The 19,005-nt window shown below is 48.8% G+C and overlaps 3 protein-coding genes across 3 annotated transcripts; 1 reads left to right on the top strand and 2 right to left on the bottom strand.

Annotated features, from left to right (window-relative positions):
• Nucleotides 1–796: 796 nt before the first annotated feature.
• J4E82_002996 (uncharacterized protein) lies at nucleotides 797–4,041 on the top strand (the record flags this gene model as incomplete). Its single annotated transcript, XM_051729288.1, has 6 exons — nucleotides 797–1,429; nucleotides 1,483–1,678; nucleotides 1,728–1,894; nucleotides 1,944–2,286; nucleotides 2,343–3,739; nucleotides 3,790–4,041. The coding sequence occupies 6 exons, from the start codon at nucleotides 797–799 to the stop codon at nucleotides 4,039–4,041; spliced, it is 2,988 nt and encodes a 995-aa protein (XP_051591003.1).
• A 5,265-nt stretch (nucleotides 4,042–9,306) lies between these two features.
• J4E82_002995 (uncharacterized protein) lies at nucleotides 9,307–11,067 on the bottom strand (the record flags this gene model as incomplete). The annotated part of the gene is made up of 4 exons (XM_051729287.1): nucleotides 9,307–9,807; nucleotides 9,858–10,719; nucleotides 10,768–10,941; nucleotides 10,991–11,067. The coding sequence occupies 4 exons, from the start codon at nucleotides 11,065–11,067 to the stop codon at nucleotides 9,307–9,309; spliced, it is 1,614 nt and encodes a 537-aa protein (XP_051591002.1).
• Nucleotides 11,068–13,230: 2,163 nt separating this feature from the next.
• Nucleotides 13,231–15,179, bottom strand: J4E82_002994 (uncharacterized protein; the record flags this gene model as incomplete). Its single annotated transcript, XM_051729286.1, has 2 exons — nucleotides 13,231–14,569; nucleotides 14,770–15,179. 2 exons carry the CDS (start codon nucleotides 15,177–15,179, stop codon nucleotides 13,231–13,233), a joined length of 1,749 nt encoding a protein of 582 aa, XP_051591001.1.
• Nucleotides 15,180–19,005: the final 3,826 nt, after the last annotated feature.

Raw genomic sequence — 19,005 nt, 5'->3', positions numbered from 1 at the left:
TGCTGGGGTTCGTTTTTCCGAGACGCCAAAATAAGCTATCCCAGCTTCTTCAGAGCTTTTCCGTGGATGCAGAATGTGATGAGATGCTGTTTGTACTACGATTTGGTGACAAACTAGATCTAGCGTCACAATCGCGCTAAGTCGCGAGGGGTGGCACGGTATTTCGCGAACGACCCATAGCACGCGACTCGGTCCGTCACAACAACACGATGCTTCTCGAGCTTGATCCGCTCATGTTCGCTGCGTGCTCAAAACATGGTTTTCATGCACAAATGCACTTCGAACGCAGCTCCCGTCTTTCTGGAGCGCCCGCACCTGCAACTAGCCTCAACAATCTTTATTCCACAACCGGGGTTGAAGTCTGATTGACGTAATGACGGCCCGTCTACCATCTAATGGCATCTCCAGACTCAAGGTTGAGGCTAAGTCCTACGTGGTTTGCTCATCAAGCATCGGTAGAATTTTCGGACCTTCAATGGTGATGTCAAAGCCGTATCCACATCCCAGCTGGCCCCGCAATTGGCCACGCCGGCTCACATGGCGTCTGGATCGCATCGTGAACGGTACTTGTCAATCTGAAAAGCTTCCTGCTGTCGTCCCCGGATTGGACTCCGTTACAGCTGCAAGCGACTTATGATGCTATGGGGATGCTCAAGCTTGAAGTTTTTGTGTTACCCCGCAAGTTGTCGTGGTACGGTGGCTCAAATATGGGAGCTTAAATAGGAGCTTGTGGTCTGGTAAAAGACTCACCAAGCATCCGAAGTTTGACAGCTAAGCCTTCACTCTCGAAGTCATCATGAGGTTCGTCAATGTTGCTGTTTCAGCAGCTGCGCTCGCTGGCCTTGCATTTGGTGAGTCTGCTTCCGCCATTCATCCAGCTGCACTTCTGACATTGAAGCAACAAGGTCAAAGCATTGCGGCGTCAGGGACAACGCGAGTTATACCAACTCTTGCTCCTCAGATCAATGCTCTTCCCAGCCTGACGCCAACAATCTATGACGATAGCGCGCCAGACTCTCAAGCATGTCCCGGTTATAAAGCGTCCAATCTGGCTGACAATGGCCACGGTTTCACTGCTGACTTGACTATTGCTGGGGTCAATTGTCAGGCATTCGGCAACGACATCGCCGATTTGACCCTCGAAGTGTCTTACCAGGCCAAGGAGCGCCTTAATGTTCGCATCTACCCCAAGCACATCGCACCAGCGAACAGCACGCAATACATTCTTCCAGCTTCCCTGGTTGATCAGCCTGAGTGGGATGGCAAGACTACATTGAACAGCAGTGATCTTAGCCTCGAGTGGAGTAATGATCCTACCTTCCAGTTCAGGATCTCACGTGTCCATACTGGAGAGGAACTTTTCTCGACATACGGACATGTTATTGTTTATGAGGATCAGTTCATTGAGATTGTGACAAACATGGTCGATGTAAGTAAGCGAAGACGGTTAGAAACAACTTGTGATTAATAGCTTCATGCCAGGATTACAACGTCTACGGTCTTGCAGAGAATGTTCATGACTTCCGTTTGGGCACTAACCACACCCAAACGTTCTACGCTGTGGACGCTGGTAATACTGTCGACCGCAATGTATATGGAGTAATTCCCTTCTATCAAGAAACCCGCTACGGACAAAACGGTTCCGCGACCACTGCTCACGGCATGTATGCCCGCAATGGTATGTTGAACTGGGACAAATGCAATGACCGGATATTGACTCGCTCCAGCTCACGGCCAGGAATGGTTGCTTCGTGAGAACACCATCGCTTACCGCACTTTGGGTGGCAGCTTCGATCTCTACTTCCTCAGTGGTCAAAAGGAAGATAAAAGTTCGAGTGCTCTGACAACCATCGCCCAATTCCAGGCTGGATGTATCGGCCTTCCAGCTATGCAGGTTAGTGAACCCCAAGCCTGACACGTCTGAATTGGCTAATTACTGCAAGATGTACTGGACTTTTGGCTATCATCAAGCTCGTTGGGGCTACGAGAACATCTCCGTAGTCCAAGGCGTCGTTGACGGTTACCGGGAGGCCAATATTCCTCTAGAGTGCTTGTGGAACGATCTCGATATCTACGACCTATATCGCGACTTCACCAATAACGAGGCCACATATCCTCTGCCAGCATTCACTAACTTCATCGAGCGGTTGCACGCTAACGGCCAGTATTACGTCCCTATTATCGACAGCAACATTTACGTCTCAAACCCCAACAATGCTAGTGACACGTATGCGCCCTTCGAGAATGGTGCACATCTAGAAACCTACATCCGAGACCCTACTACTGGTAAGTTCGTCCTCCGAACTTGGCATCTAATACTTTTTTTTAACTCTCTATTTCAGGATCTTACTACTACGGAGACAACTGGCCAGGCTTTAGCGTTTGGGCGGACTGGCTTCTCCCGTCTTCTCAGAGATGGTGGACCAATGAAATCGTCCAGTGGCATAAGGGTACTCCCTTCGATGGCATCTGGATTGATTTGAGTGAGGCTGCGTCTTTCTGTGCAGGTTCATGTGGTAACGATCGTCTCACCGAGAACCCTGTGCACCCACCTTTCCTCCTGCCCGGCGACCCACTCACCTTTGACTTCAACTATCCCGAAGGATTCAACATCACCAACGCAACTGAAGCTGCTTCTGCTGCTGCTGCCTCGGCATCGCAGGCTTCAGCGGCCTCCGTCTCTCCTGTCCTTCCGCCTGCTACCACCACCACTCAAGGCAGGACTGAGCCAACCCCTGGTGTACGCAACCTCAACTACCCACCTTACGTCATTAGCAACGTGCAAGCGGGTCATGCGCTCGGTAAGAGCTCGATCGCTCCTAACGCAACGCACAACGACCAATATAACACGACTGAGTATGAGATGCACAACCTGTTTGGTCTGCAGATCTCGAACGCAACTTACCATTCGCTGCTTGAACTTTTCCCTGGGCGTAGGCCTTTCACTGTCGGACGCAGTGTCTTTGCCGGCAGTGGTAAAACCACCAGTCATTGGGGAGGCGACAACACAAGTACTTGGGGCAGTATGTTCTTGTCGATCTCGCAAGCTTTCACCATGATGATGTCCGGTATCCCCATGTTCGGAGCCGACACTTGCGGTTTTGCTCGCAACACTGACTTCCAGCTCTGCTCTCGCTGGATGGAGCTCAGTGCGTTCTTCCCCTTCTACCGTAACCACAACGTCAAGGCCACTATTGGCCAAGAAGCATACCGCTGGTCTTCGGTCGCAGAATCTGCACGCCGCGCTATGGCTGTGAGATACAGCCTTCTTGGATACATGTACACACTCTTCTACCATGCTCACACCAAGGGCGAGACTGTTATGCGCGCGCTTGCTTGGGAGTTCCCGAACGATGAGTCTCTGCGCGAGACGTACAACCAGTTTATGCTCGGTCCTTCCATTCTTGTCACCCCTGTACTAGTACCGAACGTCGAGACCGTGCAGGGCGTGTTCCCCGGTGTTGGCTCAGGCGAGCGTTGGTACGATTGGTACACTCTTACTGAAGTTGACGCTGAGCCAGGCGAGAACGTGACTTTGCAGGCACCGCTCGAGCACATCAATGTGCACGTGCGAGGTGGGGCCGTCCTTGTACTGCAGGAGCCCAAACTAACGACGGCTGAGACGAGAAAGACGCCTTATAGCCTCTTGGTCGCGCTCGACAGCAACAGTGCGGCCAGTGGTGATCTGTATCTCGATGATGGCGAGAGTCTGCAGCCCAATGCAACACGTCTGGTGCAGGTCAGTTGTCCCACACAAAAGCAGATCAACGTTACTAAATCATCACACAGTTCTCGTACAGTAACAACTGCCTTTCGTTCACGTCTGATGGCTCGTTCCACAGTGCTCCCGTACTTGGTAATATCACCATTGCTGGACTCCACGAGCAGCCGCAGCAGGCTTCGCTCAAGGCTGGAGGGAAGAACTGCGACTCTTCTGAGCTGACCACTTCATTTGAGAGTGGTGTGCTCAAGATTTCCGGTCTTGACAAGTACACCGCCAGCGGTGCTTTCGAACAGGACTTCGAGCTTAACTTCAGTTGAGCGTCAAATGCGTGACGTCACGCTAGGTATCCCTCGTAGCTAGGGAAAATGCAGAGCTTATTTGTACTACTTCATATGGTATAGGGGAAGAGAAGATCGGAACATGATTTGACTTATGATGTTAGCGAATGATTAGCGTTGAGACACGAATATTTGCCGGCGCTGTCACAGGAACAACCTCGTGTGCCAGATCAACTCCGCAGTTTTATTTTCTGACACTCCTGTTCGCAGTCAAGGTCGACGAGGTTAGGACTCCGACATGAGTTGGGTATCTACTCGTAGAAGTGCTAGTGTACTTCATGAGCCGGCAATAACCATCTCCCTGGAAAAAGATCAGAGGTTCGTCATACCCGGCTGCCGGTATGGTGAAGAAGTGGCGGCAAGGAAGCTAGAAAAGTGGGGCCATGTCCGTGACATACGACAATATCTGGCGTACGTACTTGAACAATCGCTCCACATAGAGTGAAGATAACAACCATCTCGACTTGTCACGTGAAGCACTGTGGAATTCTTTTAGAATCGATACACGTCTAGGAAAAGACTAAATCATCTCTTAACAGCTTAACCTGCACAAGAACTAATCGAAGTGTGGCGTTTCGGTGGGCTTCTGCATCTTCCTGAGCATGAAGGTCTGCGATCTACTGCAAGACAAACATGACATACCCAGACTAGAATGATCTTTCTCGTCATCATCGAGGTTTGCTCGTAGGCAGACGTTTGCGTCTGGAGCCCAAGCCGAGGCATTGTTCACATGATGGAGCTGTCCAGCCCTGCCTTGTGCGTCCCAACGTGCACTGAATCAGTACATATGGTCCAGACGCAGATCTAAAAAATTCATCCTCAAGTACACCAATCCTGACCGCAGAAGAGTGGTCACTACAGACTTCGATTGGTGTGACGACGCGAAATCAACGGTCAGTAACTGTTCGCATGATTGAATGCCCACTTCTGGTCACTGGCGAGTACAATGATGAACGACCCAGCATGCTTCGAGACCTTCACAGGTAATGCCTTCGATAGTTTCTTTAAGGCAGGCCACATCGTGATATTGAAGAAACAGCCAACCGTCGAGTTGTGCCGGCACGTGGCGCAGCAGGTCGTTGCCGTCAAATAAGCATGTTATCATTACCAAGTGGCAGCTTTTCCATGCTCTGCCCCCGAAAATGCGTACATGCAACCCGGGTCAGATAGAGAGTCTCTCCTGTTGTAGTCTACACGTTTCATTGCCAACACTCCGATCTTGGTACAGGACGACGGTGCACCTAATACTAACACTTCGTTGTCTGAGTACTCAAAGTCCTCTCAGATTACAATGACAAGAAGTCGTTATTCAGCTGCGTGTTGTTCTCCTTGACAGGTGTGGACGTCCCCGAAGCGACTGCCGGATCTCTCTCATATGTAACGAATCATAGCGAAGCATTTTGTGTCACCAGTACATAGTAGCCTAGCGCGATTCCTCATTTTCGGCCCCCAAAGCTGACTCGAGCTCGGACTCAACATAATAAACAGTTTGTATGTAAGATGACGTCACGCTTCTGCCTAGTGTTCACAGGAGATGTCTTCGACATGAGCTTGACTCTGCCAGCAAAGTTCATAATATCATTGCCGCCACTACGTGCCTGAGACTCACGCAAAATGACCGCCACTCGCGCTATACGTCGTCAGACTGTGCCCGGACAAGAGCTGACCACATTACCGTTCGCCTTCCTTTGAAATCTCGCTGGCCTTGCTGACACCAGTAGCAATCATAGCGCAACCGCGAGGCTCTTAGACTCTGAGCCCATGGCGATGATACCCCAGTCTGTCTCGACCCGACGCCAAAACTCAAAGTTCCGCGACTTCCTAAGACATGTTCGACTGCTACTCCCGGCGTCTTTCCTTGGCCACACCTTGCCCTGGAAGACAACGTTCGAGCAACGCAAAGTTGCCGTGTACCAGAGCCGACGCATGGCAAGCTTGAATAGTCTGCTTCATGTCATTCCACTTGCTGTCGCTGGGACCCTTCTGGGCCTTCACTGGTCGAAATACTGGGTAGGAGTCTCAGACGACGCGCCGTCACTGCAATTCGCAGCCAAAGTCCACGAATTGCTCATGCAAGCATCGCTTGTCGACGTTCTCCTCTAAGTCATACGAAGCCAAGCACTCAACGGGTATCTGCCATTAGGTGCACTTGCAGGGGCTGCACAGGCACCCCAACTATCCTATCTTTGGTCACTGGATTTCTTCTCCGCTCTTGTGGCGCCAAGCAGGGCTTTCGCATTACGACACAAATTTATTTTCATATCATCGACATGTGCGCTACTATTCATGACTGGAGTTGTAGGGCCCTCATCTGCAATTTTGATGATATCACGGCCTGGTATGACGCATGTGCAAAGCACCACAACCCGATACCTAAGCGTCTCGGAGGCTGATTTGTTTCCTACTCAAATCGATAAGACAAATCGATTGAACCTGTAAGTAAGTAATATTCTGCCTTTGGAGAGATACCTAACGGTCATCTCTTACAGTTCACTAGACGCCGACTTTTATGACACGACTAGACTGGATTACAAATTTGACCGTAATGGTGCAGTACGATCAAAAAACTTCTGGCCAACTGAGCTAAGCAATAATATCCATAGACTCCTTCTAACGGAATCTCCTTTCTATTACTCGGATTTTGGTGGTGGTCAAACGGGTATTAGTGGTAAATTGACCACTGGTGATGAATGGACCATTGGTACACTTCCGACGATGATGAGCGCAGAACAGCTATGGCATTACAGCTTAACGCGACAAGCAGAAACTCCTGACGAAGAGATCGATAAGCACGAGACCTTCCTGGCTACCGGAACGCAGTGGACACTGCAAACTTCGCAGCCTGTAGTGATGTCCGCCTGTTCTCCTGATTTCTACAATACTGACAACATCTCTTACCCTCACGTCGACGGGTCAACAAGGATCCTCCAGAATGCAGCTGAATTGTACGACACGATGTTAAAGACGAACGCAAACCGTACATACTTTATGTCGTGGACCCAAATGCCTCAGGATCCTACTTCCTTGCTTGCCTTATTCATGGACATCGACAACATAAACGATTTGACTCATTTTACCATTTGTACAGTATCTTCGTTCTGGTGGGATACATCAACTACTTTGTCTCTTACCAGCACGGATTACTTAATACAAACGGAATGGCCTGGGAGCAGAGAAGACATCGTCCAGGATAAGTCGAGACCAATTATCATCGATCTCGAAGCCATTCCCAAGCTATATATCTCACCTAATCAGACACATGATTACTCGAGTTTTAAGCCAGTAACTATCGTGGCGGCATTCGCGTTTGCGCTGTCTTGGGTTCCTGGCCAGTATATATACTCAGTCGACAGGTATATTTCTCAAGAAACGATTGAGGGAATGGACTCCTCTAGCATAAGAGACTCGGCGTCCTATACGGCATTCCGAATCGTCAAAACTATCACTGGCTACGGCTATGGTAGTACAGATACTTCCACCTTACTTTCGCTAGTAGTCATCATCACTTACTGCTTTATCACGGTCGCATATGTCACTTATACCATTGTCACGGGCCACACGTCAGTAGCCTGGAATTCAGCGACCGAGCTTATCCTGCTGGCTCTTCAATCCAAAGAGCCAGACGATCTGGGCCACGTATCTGTTGGTGTCGATTCCACGGAGACGCTTCGCAGGAGCGTAGGGATCAGGGTAAACACTGTGAGCATTCCAGACACAGGGGAGCGTATGCAGAAATTGGAATTAGTCTTCGAGCATGATGTCCAAGACAACAAGAGGATTTTGAAGAAAGTTGAACGGAATCAGGCGTACTAGGGCATTGAGATTGATTCTGAACAAACTGGGTTAACGTAGTTCACTAGTGCGTAGCGTCGATTAGAAACAGCGATATATCCTGCTTTCGGCAGAACTAAGATCCCCATGCTGATAGGCAGCACAGCACTGGACGCGTCCAAGGGTATGAAAACCGTTGTGGGGAATAATGCTTTATCGCGTCTCGCTTATTAGGCTACAGCTTTCATCTACTCAAGTATTGCGCGTTCATCCGTATAATGATTCTACATTATCACTTGCACAACATCCTCACATAGAACAACATCCCATCGTCAATAATCAGAGATGGCTAGCACTTCCCTACCCCACCTTCCAGCCGAGCTGTGGGCCCAAGTCCTCCAAAACGTCGACGATCCATTCTCTCTGTGGGTAACCTGCCGTCAGGTATCGCGTACCTGGAGAACAGAAGGTGAACACGCCTTTCGCACGGTCTTCCTCCCAATCCTTCATATCGAGTGGACTAGAGTTGCATTTGGCCGAATAGCACACACTATCATTGCTATTCCAGACGAGCACTCCATCAAATCACAATCAACAACGCTGTCCCTCGTACTTCGATGGGGTGAACCAAGATCCGAGGTCATGGCCCCAAACCACCCGGAGGATTTCACGCGTGACAAATTCAGGAGAGAACTCGCTTGGATCACTAAATATAACGACTATCGTTCATGGTTATACAATTCGCCTCTTGAGATGAATGAGCAGGCCATTTGGTTTGACACGGCAGACGGGCGATATACATTTGTCGGTAGTGCTGAGACCATCGCATTCACTCCTCAGTACCCTGCTCAAGAACAAGATATGAGAGACAGGCGCCGAGTCACATGCGACTGGAAAGTTTTGATGGATGCGCTCTTTGCGGAAGAAGTGTTTGTGCGGCGAAGACATCCGGGCCCGTCATTCTATGAGCTTGGAGAGCAAGGCATGCATGACATTGTAGCTGGGGAGGATCACCCAATGGAACCAAGGACAGTCCTGGCTGAGAAGTTCAAGCCGCTGTACGCCGCTGCTTTCCAAGAGAGGTTACGTCGTGCATTCAACAGGGAGGGTGTGGATCTCTACACTCATGACAGCTTTACTAGCGTGTGTAATGCGAATCAGCAACTAGATTACCACATTGAGAAAACTGGATGCGGGTGGATGATGAACTGTAGGTTCGAAAGACTGCAAGCTTTCTTGCATGGTCTTTTGAAGCGAGAGAGGAAAAGATGGGACCTGGATATTACAGGATGACAAGTTTACATGAGGCTTGTGTAGAAAAAGAGTTTGACCAAGTTCCAAAATCAATAAACACTCCAATATATGTTTGGTGTGAATGAATTTGACTCTCTATTCTATACTCTACAGCACCACAGAAGGTTCTCTTCAGAGTCAATATAAAACAACGCCAGTTACATCGCGAAAGTGCTCAACCTAACTATGCGGTGACTGGGTGGGTTGCAGCTCATGGGAAGAGGACGTCTCAGTTGGAGCACTTGGTTCTGCCTTCTTCCAAACTGACCCACGCATACTTTCTGGTACCGTGATAGCGAAAACGCTGAGAAAGAGCCCAATGCCACTCAAAATGACGCAGCTGTAGTACACACTTCTATATCCAATGGTACTAAGCTCACCCTGAGGAAGATTCGCGTCTCCATACGTCTTCTCGATACCCTCTGCAACTGCAGTAAGCACAGCCAAACCAAGCACGCTACCGCCGACCTGCAGTGCGACGTTGAAGACGCCGGCAGCAGCACCCTGGTCCGACCTGGAAGCGGAAGAGACGACGACGAAGTTGGCAGTGATGTAGACAGCACCGATACCAGCGATGTACAAGATCATTCCTGGGAATGTGTAGCACCAGTACGAGGTATCTTCGGTGATAAAGCTGAAGAGGAGGACACCGGGGATAGAAAGAGCCCAGCCGATGATGAACTGCTCATACAGTTAGTACATTCACTTGCAATTAGGGGGCAACACCATACCATAGCCCTTGCGCCGAGGATGGGGACGAGGCGACCCGAAAGAGTGTTGAAGATGAGAGCGCTCACGCCGAGTGGGATGAAGAGCACTGAGGTGTGAATGGCACTCGCGCCGTAGGACTGGAGCTGGACAGTGAGGAAGTATGTGCATGCTTGTCGCACGGCATACGTGTTGACAGCAAGAACCAGTGTGAGGTTAAAGGATAGGTTGCGGAAGAGATGGGGAGCCAGGATTGCCTGGGAAGCTGAGCGTTCGTGCAGAACGAAGACAACGAGCAATACAACCGACACCACCAGCGTGGCGATGATCTTGGCGTCGTCCCAACCTTCGGTGTTGGCGGAAGTGAGCGCGTATGTGAGGAGGAGAATACCGGGAATGCCAAGTGTAATACCAAGAGCGTCAAATCGGATCAGGCGCTCCTTGACCGATTGGAAAAGCTTCTTCTTTGGCATCTGAGCGCTTTCATCTGTACCTGCTTCATCTGCAGGGGGTGGTGTAATAGCACGAGGAGAGGGGATGCGTGGAAGAACAGCATATGCCGCCGGAATGACGATTCCTGAGATGATCAAAGAAATCCAGAAAATCCAACGCCATCCTAAGAACGCTGTGGGGACACCACCAAGAATGAGTCCGATGATGAAGCCCAAAGAACCTGCGGCGCCCCAGATCCCAAGCGCCTTCGCCTTCTGCGTTGGATCGGTGAAGTGCAGAACGATGTGCGCCTGCGCTGGAGGGATGGTGAAAGCAGCGCCTATACCCTGGAATGCTCTAGCAACCACCAGTCCTATGAAGGTAGGAGAAAGGGCGCAGACCAGGCTGAATAAAGTGAAGAAGATCATGCCAAAGAGCAGAACACGGCGATGACTAGACTGATGTTAGTCATGGCGACAACGCAGGATCGTGGAAACCAACCCAAAGATGTCTCCTCCGCGACCACCTAGCAAGAGGAAGCCACCAAACGTAAGAGCGTAGGCGGAAATGATCCATTGGAGATCTCCAACATTTATTCCAAAGTCTGTTTGAATGGTAGGCAGCGCAATTGTGATAGCACTCAAGTTTGCAAGATCGAGAAACATCGCAGAGCAGCTGCAACTTTGTGTCAGTCAAGTTCAAAGTGAATGCGATCGTTACTAACACAACAGCCAGGATGAGGTAGGGACTGCTCCCTGCCATGCGATCAGGGAGAGCCTGAACTTGTCGGAAAACCATCATGCGTGGTCTTGAGCTGCAGACTATGGCAAAGGGTGGAAGACAGACAGCTCAAGAACACCAGAAGATATTTACGATATCGTTAGATGGATCGAGCGAAGCGGCGACGGTTTATCCCAGGATGATAACGTCGACTCATCCGGGCTAGCACAGATACGGCGTAGCGCAGGGAGTCAGAAACACAGGGCTATACGGAGGTAGCTTGCCGCGGGCCGTTCGCCTCGATCTCCATCCCTGGCTATGCACCGCAACACCATGGCCCAGACGGGAGCGCCCTCGTACCGCTTCTGCTCCCAACGAACACCGCGTTCTAAATGAATGTTGATTGGAAGCGGGACTGCCAAGTTGTGCGGCCGGTTGGCTTATGCAGGCTGCCACCACATAGGACAAGCTCGTCCATGCTTCAAGTGAGATGTTTTCCGAGCGCACAAACGGCCCATTATTACGTACATCTATACCCATGAGGCTAGGAACCCGCTAAACGAAGTTAAGCTCCGGGAATAAAGCTTAAGTGGTTCAAAAGCTGGGACGGCACGCCTGATTGTCGAAAGGCCGTAAGGGCGTAGATGATGTTCAGAAAGCGCCCTTTTCTACATAGAGCCCTTCTGCCTGAGGCGAAAACATAGTGTCTATTAGAGGATGCGAAACTTCTCATCTAAAAAAAAACAATCTACAACTCGTGCGCTGCAGGACAACAGGCTGTTCTGTACATACTTATGGTGAGAATTCCTGCTAGCAAAAGCTTGATTCTGCCAAGGTATGGGACGGCCCGTCCGATGGACCGGGACACAGGGGTGACAACCGACTTGCTTGGCAGCCCTTTGTCCTGTTCTTGATCTGGTCCATGGAAGTTGATCGCTGATGTCTGAAATGCTTTGAGAGCGAAACTACCACGAAAGACATGGAAAACCCCAGGCTAGAAGACGGTAATGTACTCTCGTATTGCTTTCTTCATCCTTCCACGAAGTTGCCCTGCTGACGCAAGCGTGTAGCAGATTTGAGCATCCGCACTGGGATGACCCATCGAGGTATAAATAGTGCATGGCTCGGCGGTGACGATCACCAATGTCTCAACATATGCCAACCCGCCGAGCCTGCTGTACGAACCCTGGAGGAAACTGCATACCATTGGAGCTCACGCTGCTGACGGACGGAGATGCATAGCAGCTGCAAGTAAGACTCGCAGATTGCAGCATGAGGAGCCACATTTGCCACACGCGCCACTGTTCCCGATTCTCATAGGTATCCACAAACTTCCATCTCCTTTTCTGAGAAAGGAGGAGCGCTTGAGGTTGGTTGCTTGATTTGGTATAGTAGGATGCATGCTGACACAGCCATCCCAATAGTTCGACATCATTCAATAGAGCAAATATTATGAAGGTTGTGATTTTGAGGCCAACGTGAGTTTGCTCATTGTTGAGTCTGGATGACTGGAGTAACTTCTGGTTCAAAGCATGTATTGAGAATAGTTATGCCAGGCATCGATGGGTCAACTTACACTCACATTCAATATCACAGCAAAGCAGTCCGAAGACAACGTCGCTAATGATCGACACCAACTCCTCATAGAAATTTTCTTCTTCAAGCGACTAGCTAACCAGAAGTCTCGATAAAAAGGTTGCGTCTGCCAGGGGTAGTGAAGTACTGATGGTGTTGAGTATGAGTAAGCCCAGTAACTCAATATCAAGGTACACAAATGGATAGCCTTGAAGTGACATGTAAACTAGTCTGAGAAAAGTCAACGTGTGTCCGGTGAGGGTGAAGGGATTGGAATACCACAGCAATCATGCCCTAAGGAACAGGCACTTCACTTGGTCTAAGCCAAACAGCAAACGTATCTAAGGATTGAGTAGAGAGACGGGCAGAGCGAAGCTGATAAGGAACCTTTAGGCCTGTCACACTAATGGTCGCATGATTGCGTACCTACTGATAGCATCGCGCTTTGGCACGCGTAGGTGGGTGACCATGGGCTCTGCACTGAGCTCTCGCCGCCTGAGTGCAGGGTCGGTGTATGACTCCGGCAGGAGTCAGCTGTGGGAGCAGTGGTACGGTTTGATTTCCATACAGACAAGCTTTTGAAAGTATATTGCGATTGTTCCAGAGCTTATTATGAGGCAGTAGACCGAATTGCCAGATTGATGCTCTCCCCTTCTCAGTCATCTACAATCATCGAGCTTTTGACTGGTCGCTTTGCCAAGCTTTCATAGTTCGAGTGACCCTTCTGGTGCTAGGTCGGTCCTCGCCAAAACGAGACTTTAGTTCCTGCTCGACGAATGCAAGCTTCTCTATTGCCTTCACATGGTCCCCTTTCAGCTTCCAGCACCAGGCAAGATGCTCTTCACTATTCAGCGTGTCTTCGTGGAACCCCTTATGGAGTTCCGTTCGTCTATGTAGCACGTCAGCTATCAAGACCTCGGCTTCGTCCAGCTTTCTCTGCTCCAGCAAAGCAAGAGCCAAATTCGATCTCGCTAGCAGGGTCTTCGGGTGATTAGACCCCAAAATATCTTCTGATCGCGTAACAACTTCCCTTCCGTGCCGCTCAGCCATCTGCCACCGTCTGAGGTCGAAGTACGAACTTGCCAAGTTCGACATGCAGGTGATAGTACGCTCAGCATTTGGGCCATCCACTTTCTCATGTAGAATCAGTAATTCTTCTTCGAGAGCGACAACTTCCTTTTTCCTCCCCATCATACTTCTTATCGAATACAAGATAGCCTTGCCTCTCAACGTCTGCATGTGTTCGTTGCCGAGCATTTTTTCCATTCTTTCAACATTCTCGGACTGTAGGGGTTCGGCTTCTCCAAGCCGGTCCAGATTGGCAAGGCATTGTATCCAATCGGTCTTCGCCATAAGCGTTCGCGCGTCGTCAGGTCCGTGGCGTTGCATCTCTCCTTCTAGTATTTCCCGAGAGAAAGGTTCGGCTTTGTCCCACAGCGAGACCGCGCGATACATCTGAGCTAATCTATCCTTACTCAGAGCAGCAAACCAGGAATCGTCACGAAGTTTCGTCCGCCTTCGCTCTAGTTCGACTTCCTCTGATGAAATTGCTTCGTACCATCTACCATTTGCTGCGACCAAGGTATTCAAGATCGATTGCAGAGTCCCACTGAGCCAATTGAACTCACCAATGGTATCACGGACATCTTCAATCTCGCGCCTGTAAAATGTCTCTGCTTTGTCCAACAAGCCCTTTTCTCGATAGTAGTCCGCATGGGGAATGATTGGAATTCGGCCTTGCTCTTCTAGTCTTCCGAACAGACGGTTGCTCGTCCGTTCTTTTCGAAAACGTCGAAATATCATCTCAGCATCTGTGAGGGGTTCTACTGTGAGATTGTGCTTTTCCAATAGTTCCTGAGTCTTTACATCATCTTTTGCTGTGCCAAATCCAATGTGATAGCAAATGGCCAGCTGCACAGACACTTCAGCAGTATCCAAACCAGCTTCCTTACACTCCGCGGGATTGGAATCGAGCTCATGTAGCGTCTTGAAAATTTGCAATCGGAGTCTATAGTCTGACTGATAGTATGACATAAAGGATTCAGTAATCTATTTCAATCAGCTATGTGATCCATGGCTATGGAACGCTTGAATAACCTTGAATCCTCTGGGGTTCGAGTTTGTGTCAATGTTGATAGTCTGTGGAACTAATGGAGTGCTAGATCTCTATTGTAAGCGTTGATATATGCGAACGTCGTTCTAACACACCTCTCGGGGTCTAAGAGCTTCAACAAAGCTGAGAAATCGCATGTGCGCTTTCTGTGATCGAACTCGAGTAGCTTTTGGAAGAAGTCTGAAAGTCTCTGCTTGATAGCAGGGTCGCAAAGAAAGTGTTCGGAGCTCATCCAAGTTACCCACTGTAGTAATGAGTTTCCCGGATCGCCTTTCCAATCATCAATGAAGTTATGGCATTCTCCTGCGAGGTCGTTGAACGATATACAACCTTTCCTCCCATTACTGAGATGTTCCGGGATTGGTAGATCACCGAAACTGCCGTTGGCTACTACTATCCAGAAACAAACAAGACCGTAAGAGTACATATCCATCTGCATAGCACGGAGAGGGGTGAAGCCACCATCGTGCCAATCGGGAGCATACCAGATCTTTGAGATCGGCATCCGAATTGAGTCTGTTTCGGCTCGAAAATAGGTCGAAAACCCAAAATCAGCAATGCGTGGTACAAATACGGTCGGGGTTTGTTCAAAGATTAGAACGTTCTTCGGTTTAAAGTCCCCGTGTATAATATCTTTGGTCCATAAGCTTGATACTCAAATATCAGGATAGGTCTTACTGTTGTGGTGCATGTCGGACATAGCAATGCCCATCTGCATGCAAATTTTGAGTCTCTTTTCGAGGCTCAAAGATTCCAGCGCACCAGACTTCGCGAAACTGGATAAGTCTCCCAGTTCGGTCTTTTGGAAAACTAAAACCGGCCAGACATGGTCGTCTTTCGACAGTTCCCAGCAAATGCCTTGTAATCTTACGATATAGGGATGGTTCTGAAGATACTCATGACCCAAGACTGTCATTTCATTGACAATAGCCTGCCACACCGCCTGTACCGCTACAGGGTTACGCTGCAAGCTTTTGAAGCGTTTAAAAGCAAAGCTAACGATCACATCGACGAGCGACTGACTGATATTCGCCTGACCACCTTTTGCGCCATGCTCGGAGTCGTGAAGATATCCAAGAGGTTCCTGCCAACTTATAGGAAGCTGGTCAATGTTCAAGCGTTGAGCTATACCCAATATGGAAACGAGATTATGATTGGTCGAAGAGGGCGTCTGGGGAATGACCGACGCAGAAGACAAATCGATTGCCTGAGAAGAACGGCCCGACGCGGTGCTTGTCATCTTGTGCGCCGAAAGTGTCTGGATGAAAGTCGCAACCGTTTCAACTCCAGCGGCCTCCCTATATAGTGAGTCCGAACTAAAGTGTCGCATTACATCATACAGGCGCGTAGCGCTAGCACAAGAATGTACAATTCAGCGTTATGCGTGACTGGTCCAGAAGTCGCCACGATTCATGCTGCATCTGCGCGATTTCATGATCGTGGTTTCATCTGCAATATTACTGGTCGGGCTATGTGCCTTCATCTAGCAAGCTGAATGTGCAAGATGCAGCTAAATCAATATTGAGACTCCGTGTGCAGATAACAGTCTCATACTTCTTTCACAGCTTCATTACTAATCTCGCCAGATACCCAATTCATACGTATGTCGTAACCAGGGCGAAACGAATAAACAACTCAGTTATCATCCTCATACATCAGACGTATTTCGCTTGTCCTTGGGACGCCGCATAGTCTGGGTCTTGTCCCAAACGTAGATAATCAAAAACGTCCCAAGAAGCAATACTAGAGACAACACAGGATATATCCAGAAGTTTTCCACAACATGGAAATCAGGATGTTCAGTGTCCTTTGGACTCTCTTTCGAAGACTTGAACTCTACCAAATTACTGCTAAAGATAGTCTGAAATGTATGTCAGTCGTTGTCCAATGCTTGAGGGAGGACAAATACCGCTACAAGCGAAGCAGGAAGGTAAAGCATTGTTATTATCGTTAGGACCTTTATGATGCGGGAGTCCTTCTGCGACTTCGTAGCCAAAAGTGCCATCGATTTGTTCTCTTCATGTGCCGCTGCCGCGATGATTCGCATATTTTCGCCGTTGTTAACGATTTCCTTGTCGTTACGAAAGTCGAGCATGTGAAAGAGCTAAGAAAAGATTAGTTCTCGGTTCCATGTCAGAAGTCTCAGGTAATCTCACGATGTTGGAATCATCTGCTGATGAGTCTAGAAGCCCTGTAACGGAGCGTAAGTGAGCCCGCAGCTGCGCCTCGTAGCTCTTGAGCTCGGACGACATGGTACGACTATCTGTAGACATACATTCCTGAGTATCTCTACAGATTAGTATGTCTTCGTATCCACTAGTGACCTCTAGTCCGCCTGAAAGCGCAGATTGAGCTGAACGGAGTCGTTTGCGTAGTAGTTGAATCTCTTGACAATCTGAAAACGTTACTGAGAAATCTATGTGAGACTTCTGATCTACCCTTGAGAACAAAGCCTTTTGTTCCTGTTTATTGCGTTAGCCGTTTCAGATATCTTCGGGCAAACCATTGGAATTGATATACCAGAGAGCGTAGTTGGCACTCGAGACCATTGATGTAAGACCTCCAGTTGCATGCAGAATTGAATAGTAGAGACATTCTTAATACCGGAAGTCGTACATCTAATAGAGATCGGAAAGGCGCGTTTGGCTCAAAAGAGCATATGGTGTCATAGTCTGCTTTCGACGGCTGCAGAATGATCCAGACTGTCGAATTGTCTTCCGCTTTATGCTTTTGATAAACAGCCGTTTGTCTCATCGACCACGGATCGGAGATTGCTCTTCCGTGCTTCATCGGATAGCGCATGTTGTACATGAACTCTGGATAACACATTAGTCATTACAGTCGAAGCATCGCCATGTGGAGAATGCATTAGAAGACCATACCGAAATCTGACCGTCCTTCTGCCGTGTTACTCTTTTGCACGCAAATTCGTTTGCGATAGCAGTGGAAGTCTTCATCTCGAGAGCACACTTTGAATCCGAAAGCAGACAGGAAGTCTAGAAATGGAGGGAAGACGTTGAGCCACGAAAGGAGCATCCGCAAACTGTTGTACGTGATGTTGAAATGTGCCCAAGAGCAGTCTTGCCTCAGAAATCTAACATTGTCAACATATCTCTCAACAGCCACTGGAATATCATCGCATACATGAAAGTGTGGCTGCCTTTGAGTCTCTGTCCCTGGTCAATCATGTGAGCTTTTTCCCAAGCCGTTAAGATAACTTCCTTTACCTCCAGGAATGATTGCATCTCAGATTCAGTTCGGATATTTCTCCCTTGCTTTCTATTCCAGTTGTGTCAGCAAACGCTTGGGTATATATACATGGTTGTTGGAGATGATGACAAGTAGATGTAAGCTAGGTGTCATTTACATCATGTTGTTTTTGTCCTCTTGAGTCCAAGCGATGACTTCCACGTTCATATCAGTATCCTTACACAGCCGATCTTTCTCTACTTCCAACGTGTTCTGAGTTTGGCGAAGATTATCTGCATATTGCCCGTCGTGACACTGACCATTTTTGCTGTGAGGCCACATTCCAGTTGCATTCATATCGATAGACATTACAAAGCAAGGCAGGACTGGATAATATGGCTGCTGATAATCTCTGGGAGGAATTGGTTTTCATTCAGGAAGGAAACGACGATGGACTAGGTAGAAAATGATGAATTACAATGTTGGCGTTGCGAAGGTCGCAAGGCTCAGAAAATGCGAGGGAGAGCCCCCATATATATCGACAGGGAAGCCACTATCGCGATCAGAGATTACCGAGGCGTTTCTAGGATAGGATAAGACGAGTTATGTAAGCTGCGTTTCGTAACAGTCTGTAGCTACTCTCATCACAAAACGTCTGCCAGAATACGCCTTGTGAAGTGAAAATCAAAAAAGGAACTTGTCGCGTTTCGTTCCGACCTGAGCGCTAGATCTATTCTGTTGCCTATTGACACTTTCTAAGGACCGGTGTAGGTAAAGACCGCAGCCCTGGTCCCACTGTTATCCACCTACGTCATGCAAGCCTCACTTTACCAAGCCTAGGCATCTCGAGCAGGCTTACGGAACGATTTCTGGTCCTCCTACATTAAAAGTATCATTATATGTATCATCAATATGTCGAAAAGATTTGACCAACCTCGCTGATGTTTTCAGAAGCGGTGAGACGAATCTGCATTCCTTGGTTCTACCATGTGTTAGTGATGTTGACTGAGTTCCAGGTGCGAGCTGAGGGTAACCATACCACTGTCTCGTACTGCCATTTTCCTTCCCCGAATTTTTCGTTACAATGACCCACAAACTTCTTTAGATCTATATAGCGCGCATCAAGAATCTGTAAAGTTGGC

The sequence above is a fragment of the Alternaria postmessia genome, assembly GCF_024291825.1.
Source record: "Alternaria postmessia strain BMP 2775 chromosome Unknown scaffold_12, whole genome shotgun sequence".
In the NCBI taxonomy this organism is placed as follows: Eukaryota; Fungi; Ascomycota; class Dothideomycetes; order Pleosporales; family Pleosporaceae; genus Alternaria; species Alternaria postmessia.
Note: the sequence above shows the minus strand (reverse complement) of the source record. Positions and strands in the feature narration are given on the sequence as shown.